Source organism: Lampetra planeri, chromosome 48 (assembly GCF_965212315.1).
Source record: "Lampetra planeri chromosome 48, kcLamPlan1.2.h2, whole genome shotgun sequence".
NCBI classification, from domain to species: domain Eukaryota; kingdom Metazoa; phylum Chordata; class Hyperoartia; order Petromyzontiformes; family Petromyzontidae; genus Lampetra; species Lampetra planeri.
Genome location: NC_136154.1, coordinates 5,477,365 through 5,497,613, shown reverse-complemented (window position 1 = coordinate 5,497,613; position 20,249 = coordinate 5,477,365). Strand labels below are relative to the sequence as shown.

Here is a 20,249-nt window from a genome sequence, read left to right as displayed (position 1 = left end):
ACGATACGAAGGGAGAGTGTGAGGCCTAGTTTTAGGCTTTAGGCCTAGCTGTAGGCGTTAGGCCGCTGTGAGTTAATTTTTTATTTAAATGTTTTAATTACTTATGTAAAAGCTTTAAATGTAAATGTTTCTATTTAAAAACATCAGGGAATGTAACATTGTAAAACATTAACTCCCTTTCACACACGCGGGGGTACGATACGAAGGGAGAGGTTGGGGCCTAGTTCAAGGCTTTAGGCCTAGCTGTAGGCTTTAGGCCGCCGTGAGTTAATTTTAAAATTAAATGTTTTTATTATTTATGTAAAAGCTTTAAATTTAAATGTTTCTATTTAAAAGCATCAGGGAATGTAACAGTGTTAAACATTAACTCCCTTGCACACACGCGGGGGTACGATATGAAGGGAGAGTGATAGGCGTAGTTCGAGGCTTTAGGCCTAGCTGTAGGCTTTAGGGCGCTGCGAGTAAAATTTGAATTTAAAAGTTTTAATTAAAAGCTATCTCAGGGAATTATAAGGGAATGTTACACTTGTTTAGCCAGGAAAGCCTCATTAATTTAAATGTTTTAATTAAAAGCTATCTGAGGGAATTATAAGGGAATGTTACACTTGTTTAGCCTGGAAAGCGTCACTGAGTCTAAAGGTTTTTGTAGGGTCATGCCAAGTGTTTGCAGTAGGGGGCGATGTTGCTACACGGTCGGACGGACGGACGATATAATCTATTGTAGGCTGGTCCACTTCGTTCCTACCAGTATAAACATGGGTCTCTATGAGTATGAGTCTCTATGAGTATGGGTCTCTATGAGTATGGGTCTCTAAGAGTATGGGTCTCTATGAGTGTGTATCTCTATGGGTCTCTATGAGTATGGGTCTCTATGGGTCTCTATGGACCAGGTCACTTCTGAAAACAGAGCGACACAGCTCATTGGAGGCCTTACAAAGTGTTCAAATAAAAGTTTATTGACGGCCTCTATGGCGAGGAGGCGGTGGGTGGGTGGTGGTGGTGGGGGGGGGTGGTTCTTGACAGCTGTTTTCTTAACCTTGAAACATTGATAATTATCAGCGGCGCTCCGATGATGATTATCGATCCTCTCGCACTACAAATCGAGCCCCACTCAGCATATTTGCGGGGCGTTAACTGGCCGTGATTCGCCCAGGGGACTCTTTGCCCTGTTCACGGTCTTCATAAAAACCTCGCAGACCTCCCCACAGGAGTCAGAGACCTGCACCTTGAGTCCATCTCGGAAGGGTTTCTCGACTCCGGAGGACGAGGATTGTAAGGACAACTCTTTGCGTAATGATGATGATGACGGTGATGATGCTGATCATTAATGATGATGGTGCTCATGATGATACTGATGATGATATTGAAGATGCTGATGATCTTGATGACGATACTGATGATGCAAATTATAATACTGATGATACTGATGATGATGCTGATGATATTGAAGATGCTGATGATGATGATCCTGATGATGTTGCTGATGATGCAAATTATGATACTGATGATGATACTGATGATGATGCTGATGATAATGATGATGCTGATGATGTTGATACTGATGATGATACCGATGATGTTGCTGCTGATGATATTGAAGATGCTGATGATGATGATCTTGATGACGATACTGATGATGCAAATTATGATACTGATGATGATACTGATGATGCTGATACTGATGATGCTGATGATGTTGATGATACTGATGATGATACCGATGATGTTGCTGCTGATGATATTGAAGATGCTGCTGCTGATGATGATACTGATGACGATACTGACGATGCAAATTATAATACTGATGAAACTGATGATATTGATGATGATGATACTGATGATGTTGCTGATGATGATATTGAATATACTGATGATGATCCTGATGACGATACTGATGATGCAAATTATGATACTGGTGATGCTGATGATACTGATGATGATGCTGATGGTACCGATGATAATGATGATACCGATGATGGCGCTGATGATGATGATACTGATGATGATGGTACCGATGATGATGATGACGATGATGGCGCTGATGATGATGATGCTGATGATACTGGTGAATACGCTGATGACACTGATGATACCGATGATGATGATGCTGCTGATGATGCTGATGATACTGACAATAATGATAACACTGATGGTGCTTATGTTGATGATGCTGACTATTCTGTTAATAATTGGGGGGGCGGTGTTACAGCAGTTCGCACGCTGCTAACCACCATCAATGACAGCGACAGCAGGGGACTCTCCCTAGGTCGACTCAGCCCTTAATCAGTATATCCGGCTGCGGTGTGTGCATCTAACATCGGCAACCTCCACGTGTCTCACGGGGCCGGCCTTCATAGGCGCTGCTGCTGCTGTTCGCTAAGAGCACTTGCCCCCTACAGTCTGCTAGAGGCTACACGGGGGATCTTTGTCTGTGTATAGGCGCTGCTGCTACTCGCTACTAACAGCACTTGCCCCAGCAGTCTGCTAGAGGCTACACGGGGGCTCTTTGTCTGTGTATAGGCGCTGCTGCTACTCGCTACTAACAGCACTTGCCCCAAAAGTCATTAAAGGCTACACGTAGGTGGTGGTGGAGGGGGTGACGAAGGGAGCTTTGTCTTCATCGTTTGAGGGGTACTCATTTGAGGCTGAGTCAACCTAGGGGAGGCCCACTAGGAACGGTTGGGTGGTGGTGGTGAGGAGCGGTGGCGCAGCGGTTAGCGCGCCGCGCTACGGACCGAGCAAGCCGAGTTCGATTCCCGCTCACGGCCATCACCGGTGATGATTATCTGAACCGGTCCCTGGGCCTCCCCTAGGTCGACTCAGCCTCAAGTGACTACTTGATGTGGTGTGTAAACATTGCCGGCATCCGTAGGCGCTGCTACTCGCTACTAAGATCACTTGCCACCAGCAATCTGTTAGACTAACACTGGACCCATAGACTAACACTTGACCCATAGACTAAGGCTGGACCCATAGACGAACACTGTCCCCATAGACTAAGACTGTCCCCATAGACTAACACTGACCCCATAGACTAACACCGGACCCATAGACTAACACTGGACCCATAGACTAACACTGGACCCATAGACTAACACTGGACCCACAGACTAACACTGGACCCATAGACTAACACGGACCCATAGACGAACAATGGACCTATAGACTAACGCTGGGCCCATAGACTAACACGGACCCATAGACTAACACTGGACCCACAGACTAACACGGGACCCATAGACTAATGCTGGACCCATAGACTAACACTGGACCCATAGACTAACACAGGACCCATAGACTAACACTGGACCCATAGACTAACACTGGACCCATAGACTAACACTGGACCCATAAACTAACGCTGGACCCATAGACTAACACTGGACCCATAGACTAACACTGGACCCACAGACTAACACTGGACCCATAGACTAACACTGGACCCATAAACTAACGCTGGACCCATAGACTAACACTGGACCCATAGACTAACGCTGGACCCATAGACTAATGCTGGACCCATAGACTAACACTGGACCCATAAACTAACGCTGGACCCATAGATTAACACTGGACCCATAGACTAACACTGGACCCATAGACTAACACTGGACCCATAGACTAATGCTGGACCCATAAACTAACATTGGACCCATAAACTAACACTGGACCATAGACTAACACTGACCCCATAGACTAATACTGACCCATAACACCGGATCCATAGACTAACACTGGACCCATAGACTAATGCTGGACCCATAGACTAACACGGACCCATAGACTAATGCTAGACTCATCGACAAACAAGACGAGTGGGTGGGTGGGTGAGTGCGTGGTTGAATGAGTCGGTGAGTGGAGAAGTGAATGGATGGTTGAGCGTGTGGATGAGTCGGTGAGTGGTGATTATTGAATAAGCGAACGGGTGAGTAGGTGAGTGGAGAAGTGAATGGGTGGTTGAGCGTGTGGATGAGTCGGTGAGTGAATAAGTGAATGAGTGGTTGAGCGTGTGGATGAGTCGGTGAGTGAATAAGCGAATGGTTGGGTGGGTTAGTGAGTGAGTAGGTTGACTGAGTGGGTGAACGAGCGAGCAAGTGACTTGGTGTTTCAGGCTGAGTCGACCTCGGGGAGTCCCAGAACCGGTTCAGATAATCGCTGCTGTCACCACCGCTGGCGGTGGTCGTGAGCTGGAATCGAACTTTTGTTTCTCTCTCTGCTGGGTGTTAACTGTGAAGCATAGCACAGTGCCCTAACCACTGCGCCACCGCTCCCTCCCCCCGTCACATATTAATGGTTCAGTCTCACCGGTGACTCTCTCACTCCCCGTGTTACCCCCCACCCACCTCTCTCTCTTTCCTCTCCCTCGCTGCCTCTCTCCTTCCCGTGTCGTCTCCTCCCCTCCCCACTCTCCTCGTCCCCCCCTCTCTCTCTGATTCTCAGTGCCTCCCTCTCTCAATTTTTTGTTCTTTTTAAATTTTTGTTCTTATATATATATTTTTTTCTTTTTTACGATCAGTGGAAACAAGAAGATGCTTGGTGTAGTCGGCACTTTGCTTCGTTCATCATTTAGTTTTTTTTCTTAATGCTTTGCTTTATGTAACACCCCCCTCTCTCTCTACCCCCTCTCTCTCTCTACCACCTCTCTCTCTCCCCACCTCTGTCCGTGTAGTCTCCTCCCTCATCTCTCTCTCCCCCCCCGTTCCGTCTCACCCCCCCCACCACCACCACCCTGTCACTCACCCACGACCACCACCAGCAGCAGCACTGCCACTAACACAGCAGAGGCGGCTAAGCAGCAGCAGCATCAACAGCAGCAGCGAGCCATGGGTCGCGGCGGGCAACAGAGTGGAGCGACTTGTGGAGGTGCTCCCTGCTCCCCTACATCCAAGGGGGGGCAGCAGCAGCAGCAAACCACCGACGGGGTCTCTGACGAAGCACCCCCAGGATCAGCGAGCGTCCAGAATGGAGATGCCGGTGGGCTCGGTGCAGCAGCAGCATCCATGGCTGCAACAGCGACGAAGACGTCTTCGACGATTGGCGGAATTTCTCAACAACGAGCCACCACCACCGCCGTCGCTCGATCTCGATCGCCATCATCGTCCGCATCGTCCTGCGAGAAATCGTTAGGACCATCATCAGCAGCACCACCACCATCGTCATCGTCGTCGGTGTCTCCAGCATCAACGTCTCCTCGTCTCTGGACCTGGGAGGAGGTCTCGCAGAGGAGCGGAGGTCGCCACGGGGAGCCTCGTTGGCTCGTGGTGGAGCGGCGCGTCTATGACGTCACCAAGTGGGGGGCCCGGCACCCGGGGGGGCCGCGACTCCTGGCGCACTACGCCGGGGAGGACGCCACGGTAACGACGACGCCTCCTGCTGCTGCTGCTGCACTACCTGCTGCTGCACCACCTATTGCTGCTGCTGCACCATCACCTGCTGCACCACCTACACCATCACCTGCACCACCTACACCTGCTCCTCCTCCTCCTCCTGCTGCTGCACCACCTACACCATCACCTACACCACCTGCATCACCTCTACCACCACCACGTCTACCACCACCACCACATCCTCCTCCTGCTGCACCATCACATGCTGCACCACCTACACCTGCACCACTTCCTCCTCCACCTGCGCCACCAACTACACCACCACTTGCATGCACATCCTCCTCCTGCTGCTGCACCATCAACTACACCACGTCCTGCTGCACCATCACCGCCTCCTCCTGCTGCTGCACGATCACCTCCTACACCACCTGCACCACCAACTACACCACCACCTCCTCCTCCACCTCCTGCTGCACCATCACCTACACCTGCACCACCACCACTTACACCACCTGCAACATCACCTGCACCGCCACCACCATCACCACTTCCACCTCCTTCTCCTCCACTACCACCGCCACCAGAACATCTCTATACAGACTCACACAGAGACCCATAGACTCACACAGAGACCCATAGACTCACACAGAGACCCACAGACTCGCATAGAGACGCACAGACTCACACAGAGACCCACAGACTCGCATAGAGACGCACAGACACACACAGAGTCCCACAGACTCACGCATAGACCCATAGACTCACACAGAGACCTATAGACTCACAAGAGACCCACAGACTCACACAGAGACCCACAGACTCACACAGAGACCCATAGACTCACACAGAGAACCACAGACTCGCATAGAGACGCACAGACTCACACAGAGTCCCACAGACTCACGCATAGACCCATAGACTCACACAGAGACCTGTAGACTCACACAGAGACCCACAGACTCACACAGAGACCCACAGACTCACACAGAGACCCATAGACTCACACAGAGACCCACAGACTCACACAGAGACCTGTAGACTCACACAGAGACCCACAGACTCACACAGAGACCCACAGACTCACACAGAGACCCATAGACTCACACAGAGACCCACAGACTCACACAGAGACCCATAGACTCACACAGAGACCCATAGACTCACACAGAGACCCACAGACTCGCACAGAGACCCATAGACTCACACAGAGACCCATAGACTCACACAAAGACCCACAGACTCACACAGAGACCCATAGACTCACACAGAGACCCACAGACTCGCATAGAGACGCACAGACTCACACATAGTCCCACAGACTCACACATAGACCCATAGACTCACACAGAGACCCATAGACTCACACAGAGACCCACAGACTCGCATAGAGACGCACAGACTCACACAGAGTCCCACAGACTCACACATAGACCCATAGACTCACACAGGGACCCATAGACTCACACAGAGACCCATAGACTCACACTGAGACCCACAGACTCACACATAGATCCACAGACTCACACAGAGACCCATAGATTCGAATAGAGACCCACAGACTCACACATAGACCCACCGACTCACACAGAGCCCCACAGACTCACACAGAGACCCACAGACTCACACAGAGACCCATAGACTCACATAGAGATCCACAGACTCACAAAGAGTCCCACAGACTCACACAGAGACCCACAGGCTCATACTGAGACCCATAGACTCATACAGAGACCCATAGACTCACACAGAGACCCACAGACTCATACTGAGACCCATAGACTCACACAGAGAACCATAGACTCACACAGAGACCCACAGACTCATACTGAGACCCATAGACTCACACAGAGCCCCACAGACTCACACAGAGACCCACAGACTCACACAGAGACCCATAGACTCACACAGAGACCTATAGACTCACACAGAGACCCACAGACTCACCACACAGAGACCCATAGACTCACAGAGACCCATAGACTCACACAGAGACCCACAGACTCTCACAGACACCCATAGACTCACACACAGACTCATACAGAGACCCACCGACTCACACAGAGACCCACAGACTCACACAAAGACCCACAGACTCGCATAGAGACGCACAGACTCACACAGACACCCATAGACTCACACAGAAAACCCACAGACTCGCATAGAGACGCACAGTCTCACACAGAGACCCATAGACTCACATAGAGACCCACAGACTCACATAGAGACCTACAGACTCACACAGAGACCCACCGACTCACACAGAGTCCCACAGACTCACACAGAGACCCACAGACTCACACTGAGACCCACAGACTCACACAGAGACCCATAGATTCGCACAGAGACCCACATACTCACACAGAGACCCACAGACTCACACAGAGACCCACAGACTCACATAGAGACATATAGACTCACACAGAGTCCCACAGACTCACACAGAGACCCACAGACTCACCTAGAGACATAGACTCACACAGGGACGCACAGACTCACACAGAGACCCACAGACTCACACAGAGACCCACAGACTCACACAGGGACGCACAGACTCACACAGAGACAGACTCACACAGAGTCCCACAGACTCACACAGAGACCCACAGACTCACACAGAGACCCATAGACTCACACAGAGACCCACTGACTCACACAGAGACCCACAGACTCACACAGATACATATAGACTCACACAGAGTCCCACAGACTCACACAGAGACCCACAGACTCACCTAGAGACATATAGACTCACACAGGGACGCACAGACTCACACAGGGACACACTTGCAGTTTGATATCCACTTGAAACGTCAGCTAACTCACTCACTCATCATCTTACTCAATTATTTACCCGCGCGAACTTTCCCGTATAGCCTTACCAGACTGTTGGGGCAAGTGCTGTAAGCGAGCACCTATGAATGCCGGCACGGCACACGAGGGGGTGGGTGGCCAGTACCACGCCCGGCCGCCTTTGTTTCCCCAGTGGCGATGTTTACACACGGCACCAGGTACTCATTTGAGGCTGAGTTGACCTAGGGGAGGCCCACGACCGGTTCAAGTAATCGTCACTGGACTTGGCCGTGAGCCGGAAAGGAACTCGGGTCGCCGGGTTCGTAGTGCAGTGCGCTAACCACTGCACCACCGCTCACCATTTGTGTGTTAGTTTGTTCTCCTTGCTCGCAATTAGCGTGGTTGGCTACGTACAGTGCGAAAGAAGTTCAATATACACCTACTCACTCATTCATCCCAATAACTCTACAGCCATTCACCCACTAACTCACCCACCTCCTCACCCGCTTACCCATACACTCACTCACCCACACATTCACTCACTAAGCAACTCACCCAGTAACTCACCCACCCACTGACTCACCCACCCACTCACCCACTCACTCACCCAGTAACTCACCCAGTAACTCACTCACTCACCCAACCAGTAACTCACCCACCCACTTGCTCACCCACCCACCCACTCACCCACCCACCCACTCACCCACTCACTCACTCACCCACCCACCCACTCAGTCACCCACCCACCCACTCACTCACCCAGTAACTCACCCACCCACCCACCCACTCACCCACCCACTCACTCACTCACTTACCCACCCACCCACTCACCCACCCACCCACCCATTCACCCACCCACTCACTCACTCACCCACTCACTCACCTACTCACCCACCCACCCACTCACCCACTCACTCATTCACTCACCCACCCACCCACTCACCCACCCACTTACCCACCCACCCACTCAGCCACTCACTTACCCACCCACCCACTCACCCACTCACCCACCCACCCACCCACACACTCACTCACTCACCCACTTACTCACTCACTCACCCACCCACCCACCCACTCACCCATCCACCCACCCACTCACTCACCCACCCACCCACCCATTCACTCACTCACTCACTCAACCACCCACCCACTCACTCAACCACACACCTACCCATCCACCCACTCACCCACTCACTCACTCATCCATCCACCCACTCACTCACTCACCCACCAACCCACCAACCCACCCACCCACTCACCCACTCACTCACCCACCAACCCACTCACCCACTCACCCACCCACCAACCCACCAACCCATCCACTCTCCTGTCTCCCCCCCTCCTCACAGTGGCTCGTTCTGTTTGCCCAGCGACGGAAGCGCGAGGGTTAATCCACAGATGCAGACACCGCAAATCCAGCACTCAGTTCGCCCGGTCTCATCCCATCTGGGAAAGATGAGCAGCTCGTAACCTGCTCACTGCCCGCTGCACGTGGTGGTGGTGGCAATACTGCTGCTGCTGCACGTGGTGGTGGTGGTGGTGGCTATGCAGCTGGTGCACGTGGTGGTGGCAATGCTGCTGCTGCTGCTGCACGCGGCTGCTGGAATCATTCAGCATGTTTCTAGATTTGAAGCTTTCGTAACTGCAAGGATTCATATTCTTAGGTTTTTTCGGTAAAGTCACGTAGGTAAAAAATTTAAATTAATAAAAGTAAAATAAAAATAAAATAAAAATCACGACGTTTCGGAGGCAACACAAGCTTCCGTCTTCAGATGGAATCGTCACAGCACGATAGCACTTGATACAACTCTTGATATAGCTATCGTGCTGTGACGGTTCCACCTGAAGACGGAAGCTTGTGTTGCCTCCGAAACGTCGTGATTTTTATTTTATTTTTATTTTACTTTTATTAATTTTAATGTTTTACCTACATGGTGACTTTACCGAAAAACCTAAGAATAAATAAATATCATTCAGCGTGAGCAGGGAGGGTTGGTGGGTCACACACAGATGGGTTGTTGGACTCACACCCTTCTACACCGTGGGTGACTGTCGTGGAGTAGCCGTACCCCCTGGAATTTACCTGTTCTATCTGTTGCACACCAGTTCTTTCTGCACGGGGATAGAGTGTTTCCCCCTCGCACGTATACGTGGCAGCAATGGTTTCCCTTCTGCTGACTCCTCCCTCCCTGCGAGTCCATGGTGACTCGATGTTAGTTTCTGGTGTCTGTGGGTCTCTGTGTGAGTCTATATGTGAGTCTATGGGTGTCTGTGTGAGTCTGTGGGTCTCTGTGTGAGTTTGTGGGTATCTATTGTGAGTTTGTGAGTCCGTGTGAGTCTGTGGTTCTTCGTGTGAGTCTGTGGGTCTCCGTGTGAGTCTGTAGGTCTCTTTGTGAGTCTGTTGGTCTCTGTGTGAGTCTGTTGGTCTCTGTGTGAGTCTGTGTGTGAGTCTATGGGTGTTTGTGTGAGTCTGTGGGTCTCTGTACGAGTCTGTAGGTCTCTATGTGAGCCTGTGGGTCTCTTTGTGAGTCTGTGGGTATCTGTGTGAGTCTATATGTGAGTCTATGGGTGTCTGTGTGAGCCTGTGGGTCTCTGTGTGAGTCTGTGGGTATCTATTGTGAGTCTGTGAGTCCGTGTGAGTCTGTGGGTCTCCGTGTGAGTCTATGGGTCTCTATGTGAGTCTGTGAGTTTCTACATGAGTCTTTGTGAGTGAATCCATGGGTCTCCGTGCGAGTGCGTGGGTCTCTCTGTGTAAGTCTGTGGGTCTCAATGTGAGTCTATGGGTCTCTGTGTGAGTCTATATGTGAGTCTATGGGTGTCTGTGTGAGTCTGTGGGTCTCTGTATGAGTCTGTCAGTTTCTACGTGAGTCTTTGTGAGTGAATCCACGGGTCTCCGTGCGAGTCTGTGGGTCTCTCTGTGTGAGTCTGGGGGGGTCTCGGTTGACAATAGATCCCACAGCATGGAGCTCGCTCGGGTGATATCTGCCACTGCAACCAGACACGCCACCTATGTGCGTGTGTGGACGCGCGGGGGGTTTCTAGCTGTAGACACGCAGGCGATATCTGATCGCTATCACCGTCATCATCGTCGGCAGTTCTCTCATTAGCATCAACTTCGTGGAGCCGATGAACACGATTGGCAGTCGACCTTTTGGTGGGTGATGGCTGTCGGTGGCTCTTTGGCGGCAGGAGACCGACCGTCAACTTCGCCGTGCGCTTTGCTCACGGCGGAGGTCGCAAACGTGTTTTGATTCCTTACCCGTACCCGGCCGCACCAGGGTCGAAAATGGGTACCCGTACCCGTACCCTACCCGATACCCGGCTACCCGTACCCGGCCGGGTATCGGCTAGGGTACGGGTATCGGGTACCCGATTGCGACCTCTGGGATGAAGCCATGTTGCAGGCGCGGGTGGGTTGATTCTAGGAACTTGAATTGTGAGAAGAGACGAGACGTTGGGAAATGAGTGACAAACAGTTACTCACCAGTGACTCACGGCCTACCCGTACCCGGCCGCACCAGGGTCGCAAATGGGTACCCGTACCCGGCCGGGTACGGGTAGCCGGATATCGGGTAGGGTACGGGTATCGGGTACCCGGTTGCGACCTCTGGCTCACGGACATTCGGCGCTAGAATGTTGCCTGATGAGCCGCGGATGGGCCGGCGTTGCTGTTGCGAAAGAAGTTACGGATTCAGTTGCGTAGCGAGAGGATGGCGATGGCTGTGGGAACGGGGGCGGATGTCAGTCTCTGGCAGTGCCAGTGACGATCACAATGGGCCACCGCATTGTTCAGTTTTCTGAGCGCAGGAATTTTGTTTTCCTGAGTAAAAGCGTTGGTCCGGCGGTCCCATCTCCTGGACTCCGTCTGGAGCGCAGAGAGACCCCTGCCACTGAGTGGATTCTGAGTGGTAGGGGCATCAGAATCTGAGTGGTGGGTGGATTCTGAGTGGTAGGGGCATCAGAATCTGAGTGGTGGATGGAAGCTGAGTGGTGGGTGGAAGCTGAGTGGTGGGTGGAGTATGAGTGGTGGGTGGAATTTGAGTGGTGGGTGGAAATTGATTGGTGGGTGGAATTTGAGTGGTGGGTAAAATTTGAGTGGTGGGTGGAATTTGAGTGGTGGGTGGAATTTGAGTGGTGGGTGGAATTTGAGTGGTGGGTGGCATTTGAGTGGTGAGTGGCATTTGAGTGGTGGGTGGAATTTGAGTGGTGGGTGGAATTTGAGTGGTGGGTGGAATTTGAGTGGTGGGTGGAATTTGAGTGGTGGGTGGAATTTGAGTGGTGAGTGGAATTTGAGTGGTGGATAGAATTTGATTGGTCGGTGGAGTCTTATTGGTGGGTGGAAACTGAGTGGTGGGTGGAATGTGAGTGGTGGGTGGAATTTGCCATTCACGAGGTACCAGCCTGGTCAACTGCCTCATTTTTTCTTCTGTTGCGTAATGTTTTTATTTGTTCATCGAGAAAGGAAATGTTTCAGCTTTCGCCATCTCGGTGGTGGTGGCGGTGGTGATGCTTCTGGTTGTGTTGATAATGATGATGGTGGTGATGAAGGTGATGATGGTACTGGTGATGCTGATGGTTGTGTTGATGATGATAATGATGATAATGGTGGTGATGGTGGTACTGATGATGCTGATGGTACTGGTGATGTTAATGCCTGTGTTGATGATGATGATGGTGGTGATAATGATGGTACTGATGATGTTGATGGTACTGGTGATGTTTATGGTTGTGTTGATGATGATGATGGTGGTTATGATGATGGTACTGATGATTATGATGATGACGATGCTGGTGCCGGAAGGGAAATGCTGGTACTGATGGGAGGGAAGCCTCAATTTGTGAACTTGCTGTCACCTTGCTCTGGTGTTGCGATTATCCTGAGCCACTTCCTCCCGTAGGTCTACTCAGCCTAGGAAAAGTACAGCGGCTGGTGCGGTGTGTGGGAAACATTGCCGCTGGTGGCTACCCACTCGCTGCTCACAGCACTTTCCCCAGCAGTCTGCTAGAGGCTACACCGGGGATCTTTGTCTGTGTATAGGCGCTGTTGCTATTCAATGCTGACAGCACTTGCCCCAGCAGTCTGCTAGAGGCTACACGGGGGATCTTTGCCTGTGTATATGCGCTGCTGCTACTCGCTGATGACAGCACTTGCCCCACCGGTCTTTTAGATGCTACACGGGGGTTCTTTGTCTTCATTTTTTGCTATTTTTAGCTCATGGTGTTAATCAGACGAAAACTGTGAACGATATTCCAAAGCTGACGCCATTTGGCTGGGCTGTTGTTTTTGTTGTTAACTGGGTAGCTGTAATGGATGGGTGTGCGTGAGAGGTTGTATAACCACCATTCTCATTATCATCATCACCACCATCGTCACTATCATCACCACCACTATCATCACCACCACCATCATCGCTGCCACCACCACCACCACCACCATCATCACCACCATCACTATCATCACCACCATCATCACCACCATCACTATCATCACCACCACCACTATCATCACCACTATCATCACCACCATCATCACCACCATCACTATCATCACCACCACCACTATCATCACCACTATCATCACCACCATCATCGCTGCCGCCACCACCACCATCACTATCATCATCACCACCACCACCACTATCATCACCACCATCATCGTCATTATCATCACCGCCACCACTATCATCACCACCACCATCATCGCCGCCACCACCATCATCACCACCACCACCACTACCACCACCACCACCATCATCATCATCACCACCATCACTATCATCAATAACCATTGCCAACATCATCATCATCACTATCATCAATAACCATTGCCAACATCATCATCACCACCACCACCACCATCATCACCACCACCATCATCACCACCACCACCACCACCACTATCATCACGACTATCATCACCACCATCATCGCCGCCGCCACCGCCATCACAATCATTATCACCACCACCACCATCATCACCACCAATATCATCACCACCACCACTATCATCATCACCACCACCATCATCACCACCAATATCACCACCACCACTATCATCACCACTATCATCACCACCATCATCGCCGCCGCCACCACCACCATCACTATCATCATCACCACCACCACTATCATCACCACCACCACTATCATCATCACCACCACCATCACCGTCATTATTATCACCGCCACCACTATCATCACCACCATCATCGCCACCACCACCATCATCACCACCACCATCACTATCATCATCAATAACCATTGCCAACATCATCATCATCACTATCATCAATAACCATTGCCAACATCATCATCACCACCACCACCACCACCACTATCATCACCACTATCATCACCACCATCATCGCCGCCGCCACCGCCATCACAATCATTATCACCACCACCACCATCATCACCACCAATATCATCACCACCACCACTATCATCATCACCACCACCATCATCACCACCAATATCACCACCACCACTATCATCACCACTATCATCACCACCACCATCATCGCCGCCGCCACCACCACCATCACTATCATCATCACCACCACCACTATCATCACCACCACCACTATCATCATCACCACCACCATCACCGTCATTATTATCACCGCCACCACTATCATCACCACCATCATCGCCACCACCACCATCATCACCACCACCATCACTATCATCATCAATAACCATTGCCAACATCATCATCACCACCACCACCACCGCCATCATCACCATCATCACCATCCCCAACCCCATCATCCATCCTCCTAGATCGACTGAGCCTCGAATGAGTAACTGGTACCGGTGCGTAGTAAACATTTTTGAGTGCGATGCGTGAAAAGCATCGCCGCTGGGGAGACAAAGACGGCCGGGCGTGGTGCTGGTGGCCACCCCCCCCCCCCCGTCTGGATGAGCCACAGTACTGCCACTCGCTACGAACAGCACATCCCCCCAACGTGCCTGCCACAGGCTATACGGGGGGTCTTGTATCAGTGTGCATCGCCTCTGCGTGCTCATGGACCAGAGCGTGAATCTCCCCGGTTGCCGTGGGAACGGGAAGAGCGATGGTGTGGGAGGCAGGCAAGCTGCGTTGCCCTGGCAACGGACCTCATTAGATACCCCCCACCACCACCACCACCCTCCCCTCCAACCCCCCACTGCCCCCCCCTCACAACCCATCCCACAGGAGACTGCTGTTAAAATATTCCTCCACACGTCTTGCTGGCGAACGACCGAGTTCAATTCCCGCTCACGGCCGCCACCGCCACCACCACCGCCGCCATTGACAGCAGCCATTACACTGGTCAACACACTTTTTTTGGCATAAGGTATTCCAACGGGTTTAAGGCAATTTTGGGGTGCCGATTCCAAATCTGGCATCAGTTTTTGGTCTATCACATCAGGTTTTTCGAGATATCAAATATTGCATGTTCAATAAAAACTGCGGAAGAAAAATATGAAACAATTGTGGATATCTACATAAAATGATATTATAAACACACTATCCTAAAAATACAGCGCCATATTTTAACACTAAAGCAGTCACTGACTCGCAACAACTTGCAATCATAAGTGGCAGAGTTAATTTCGGGTAAAATCAATGAAAATGGGGTATGCCGATAGCATACAAATTATGTGATAGAGCAAATCTGAGATCAGATTTGGAATCAGCACTCTGAAATTAGTCTAAAACAGCTGCAAAAGTCCAGGCCAGAATTTTTTTTTTGTTGACCAATGTTATCTAAACAACCCGTCCTGGGCTCTCCCCCTCGGTCGACTCAGCCTCAAATGAGTACTTGTGTGCGATGTGTAAAACATCGCCACTGGGGAGACAAAGGCGGCCGGGCGTGGTGTTGGCCACCCACCCACCCCCTCGTGTGTCGTGCCGGCCTTCATAGGTGCTCGCTAACAGCACTTGCCCCTACAGTCTGTTACAGGCTAGACGGGAGATATTTTTGTTTGTGGGGAGCACTGGCACAGCAGTCAACTCATAACGCCTGGGTCTGTCCCATGACCTCCTGCACCTATCCTGGCACAGCAGTCAATCCATAACGCCTGGGTCTGTCCCATGACCTCCTGCACCTATCCTGGCACAGCAGTCAATCCATAGCGCCGTTCGCCACACTAAATGGCAGTGACGTCACCACCACGGCCCTCGTGCCAGGCTAGGTGCACTTTGAGGCCACCACGTGAAGTGTGGCCTCTTGCTGCCGGCAGGAGGTTTAGGCCGCCCACTCGGTAGTCTGTTAGCGAGCACCTATGAAGGGGGTGGGTGGCCAACACCACGCCCGGCCTCCTTTGTCTCCCGAGTGGCGATGTTTATACACCGCACCAGGTACTCATTTGAGGCCAAGTCTGATAATCGTCACTGGTGGTGGCCGTGAGCGGGAATTGAACTCGGGTCGCCGTGTTCGTAGCGCAGCGCGCTAATTGCTCACCTCGCAACTACGGCCCATCCCCTCCTCTTCCTCCTCCATACCCCCACGACCTCTACCACCACCTCCACGACCACCTCAACCACCTCCACCACGACCACCTCCACCACCACCACGGCTACCATAAACACCACCACTCTGACCATCATCACCACCATCACCACCACCCAGCTAAGTGCCCGCTTATTTACCGCATCTCTCGTTCTCTCTCTCGTTCCCCGGGGTGATCCGCAGGACGCTTTCCGGGCCTTCCACCCGAATCTGTCGGTCTCCCAGAAATACCTGAAGATGTTCTACATCGGAGACCTGGCACCGGACGAGCCCAGTCAAGACAACGGCAAGAAGGTACTGACCAGGGCCAGGGCAGATTTCGGCAACCTGCGGCTCCTAAGCCATTACGTGGCTCTTCCACGACCCCTCCGTGGCGTTATTTATATTCACCGCGCGCATCACGGCTCTTGAAATATTGAGTCTTTTTTCCATCATCATCATCATCACGATCCGTGGGGCAAATAGCCCGTAGAGGGTGACCACTGCAACATTTCGTCATTTGGTATTTCCACTTTATTCTCTGTCTTGTAGTGCCAATATGGTCGAGTAGTGGCCACATCTTTCTGGCGCCCAAATGTCCTTTGGTCAATCAATCAAACTTTACTTATAGAGGACGATTCGTGCAAACCATGCAATACATGGTGCTATGATACATTAACAAAATGACATCACATTATAATGAACTAAAAGTATAATAAAAATGTATAATGAAAGCATCCATTGTACGTGAGGTCTCCCTCTATTTCCGGTTCCCTCCATTTTCCCAAAACAACAACAACAACACATTTCGATTTAAAGCTTTCGTGACTGCGGGGATTCATCTTCTTGGTTCTTTCGGTAAAGTCACGTAGAAGGGAAATAATAGAATAATAAAAATAAAAAAAAATAAAATACAATTCTCACGACGTTTCGGCCACAACGCAAGCAGACGTCCTCAGGTGAAGAACAGGTCTGTCGGAAAGACAGCGTCTGAATTATCATTCAGCCCTGTTCTTCACCTGAAGGAGTGGGGCCTAAAGGGGAAGGAATGAGGACTAAAGAGGAAGGAGGCAGTGGGTTAAAGAGTAAGGAGCGGAGCCTAAATAGGAGGAAGCTCTCCCTCTCACCTGGCTCTCTCTCTCTCTTGCCTTGCTCTCACCGCCGCCATTGCCTCTAATCGACAGCGTGAGCTCGTGGAGGACTTCCAGAGGTTGCGAGCGACGGCCGAGACCATGGGCCTCTTCCGAGCCTCCGCCTCCTTCTTCTCGCTCTACCTGGGCCACATCATTCTCCTCGAGGTGCTGGCCTGGGGCCTCCTGGCCTTCTTCGGTACCGGCTGGGTGCCCACAGTCCTCGTCACCATCATCCTCGCCACGTCGCAGGTCAGCCGCGGGTCTCTGTGTGTGTGTGTGGTGAGTCTGTGGGTCTCTCAGTGAAGGTGGTGAGTCTGTAGGTCTCTGTGTGAATTTATAGGTCTCTCTGTGTGTGTGGCGAGTCTGTGGCTGTCTCTGTGAGTCTATGGGTGTCTCTCGGTGTGTGGCGAGTCTGTGGGTCTCTGTGAGTCTATGGGTGTCCATGTCTTTGTGGTGAGTCTGTGGGTCTCTCTGTGTGAGTCTATGTGTCTCTCTCTGTTTGTGGCGAGTTTGTGGGTCACTGTATGATGATGAGAATAGGTTTTCCCCTTTTTTCTGGCAACAAAACAGGTGTCAAGATGTTTTAACACTCATTCCTTAACATCTTAACGCTTGTTTTGTTGCAAGAAAAAAGTGGAAAACCTACTCTCTCGTATTTTAATACTGGCAAAGGAGGTCCCATGATCTGTATGATGAGTCTATGTATCTCTGTGTGGTGAGTGTGGGAATCTATGTAAGTCTGGGGGTCTATACGAGTCGATCCGCCCATCTCTCTCCTCTCTCTTTTTTTACGATCAGTGGACACAAGAAGATGCTCGGTGTATTCGGCACTTTGCTTCGTTCATCATTTCGTATTTTTTTTTACTTTACTTTATGCAAACCCTCACCGCTCGCTCGCTCTCTCGCCCGCTCTCTCGCCCGCTCTCTCGCTCGCTCCCTCGCTCTCTCTCTCTCGGTCACTCTCTCGGTCACTCTCTCGTTCGCTCTCTCGTTCACTCTCTCGTTCACTCTCTCGGTCACTCTCTCGGTCACTCTCTCGGTCACTCTCTCGGTCACTCTCTTGCTCGCTCTCTCTCTCGCTCACTCTCTCGCTTGCTCACTCTCTCGCTCACTCTCTCTCTCCTCTCTCTGCTCTATCTCCGTTATCTCCGACCGACCGAACCGTGCCCTCCGCTCACACCGCGCGCGCATCTCCGCTGGCAGGCCCAGGCTGGCTGGCTGCAGCACGACTTCGGGCATCTGTCGGTGTTCCGCTCGTCACGCTGGAACCACCTACTCCACAAGTTCATCATCGGCCACCTGAAGGGCGCCTCGGGCAGCTGGTGGAACCACCGCCACTTCCAGCACCACGCCAAGCCCAACGTCTTCCGCAAAGACCCCGACGTCAACATGCTGCACGTGTTCGTGCTGGGACGCACGCAACCCGTGGAGGTGATGGGGGGTGGGGGTGGGGGGGAAGGTAATGGCGGCGGGGGGGCATTGGGAGAAGGGCATGAGTGGGGGGGGGGTGAATATGATGATGGTGGTGATGAGAGTGAATATGATGGTGGTGATGATAAGAGAAAATATGATGGTGATGACAGTGGATATGATGATGAGAGTGAATATGATGGTGATTATGATGATGCTCGTGATGACAGTGAATATGATGATCGTGATGAGAGTGAATATGATGATCGTGATGAGAGTGAATATGATGATCGTGATGAGAGTGAATTTGATAATGGTGGTGGTGGTGGATAGTGGTGATGGCAGTGGTGGGGGTGATGATGGTGAAAGTGATGATCGAGGTGATAGAAATAGTGGGGGTAGTGGTGGTGATGGTGGTGACAGTGGTCGTGATCATAATGGCGGTGGTGACAGCGGTTAGTGCGTTGCGCTACGAACCCAGCGATACGGTGGGGGAGGGGATCATTGTTTTTTGTGAGCGGTAAAATAAATGTTGAGTTATGCTCTGTATTCCCCCCCTCCCTGCCCCCCCCCATATGTGTAGTACGGAGTCAAGAAAATGAAAATCCTTCCTTACAATCAACAGCACAAATACTTCTTTCTAAGTGAGTACTTTGTGTCTGTCTGTGTCTTTGTGTGTGTGTCTGTGTCTTTGTGTTTATTTGTGTGTTTTGTGCGTGTGTGTCCGTGTCTTGTGTGTGTGTCTATTTGTGTGTATGTATCTTTGTGTGTCTGTGTCTTGTGTCTATCTGTCTTTGTGTGTGTTTGTGTGTCTTTGTCTTTGTGTTTATTTGTGTGTTTTGTGCGTGTGTCGGTGTCTTGTGTGTGTCTCTTTGTGTGCATGTCTTTGTGTGTCTGTGTCTTTGTGTGCCTGTCTTGTGTTTGTGTATTTCTGTCTTTGTGTGTGTGTCTGTGTCTTTGTATGTCTGTCTTTGTCTATGTGTGTCTGTGTCTTTGTGTGTGTGTGTGTGGTGGGGCCTTAGCATTAGTCCCACTAAAACTAAGCACCTGCCTGGGTATTTTGTACCACCAGACACTCCATGCCCACAACTCCCAATTGGTGATGGGGCAGT

General features: G+C 51.2%; 1 protein-coding gene across 2 annotated transcripts in view; it reads left to right on the top strand.

Annotated features, from left to right (window-relative positions):
* The first annotated feature begins 1,217 nt into the window (after positions 1-1,217).
* Positions 1,218-20,249, top strand: part of FADS2 (fatty acid desaturase 2) — a 29,534-nt gene continuing 10,502 nt past the window's right edge. The window contains exons 1-6 of one of the 2 annotated variants that reach the window (XM_078615888.1): positions 1,218-1,272; positions 4,760-5,354; positions 16,799-16,909; positions 17,779-17,976; positions 18,931-19,158; positions 19,721-19,781. In XM_078615888.1, coding sequence (XP_078472014.1) covers positions 4,824-5,354; positions 16,799-16,909; positions 17,779-17,976; positions 18,931-19,158; positions 19,721-19,781 — 1,129 coding nt within the window. In that variant the 5' untranslated portion in view covers positions 1,218-1,272; positions 4,760-4,823. Of the gene's footprint in view, positions 1,273-4,461; positions 5,355-16,798; positions 16,910-17,778; positions 17,977-18,930; positions 19,159-19,720; positions 19,782-20,249 lie in introns of those variants that run through there. The other variant, XM_078615887.1, reaches the window with a different exon arrangement.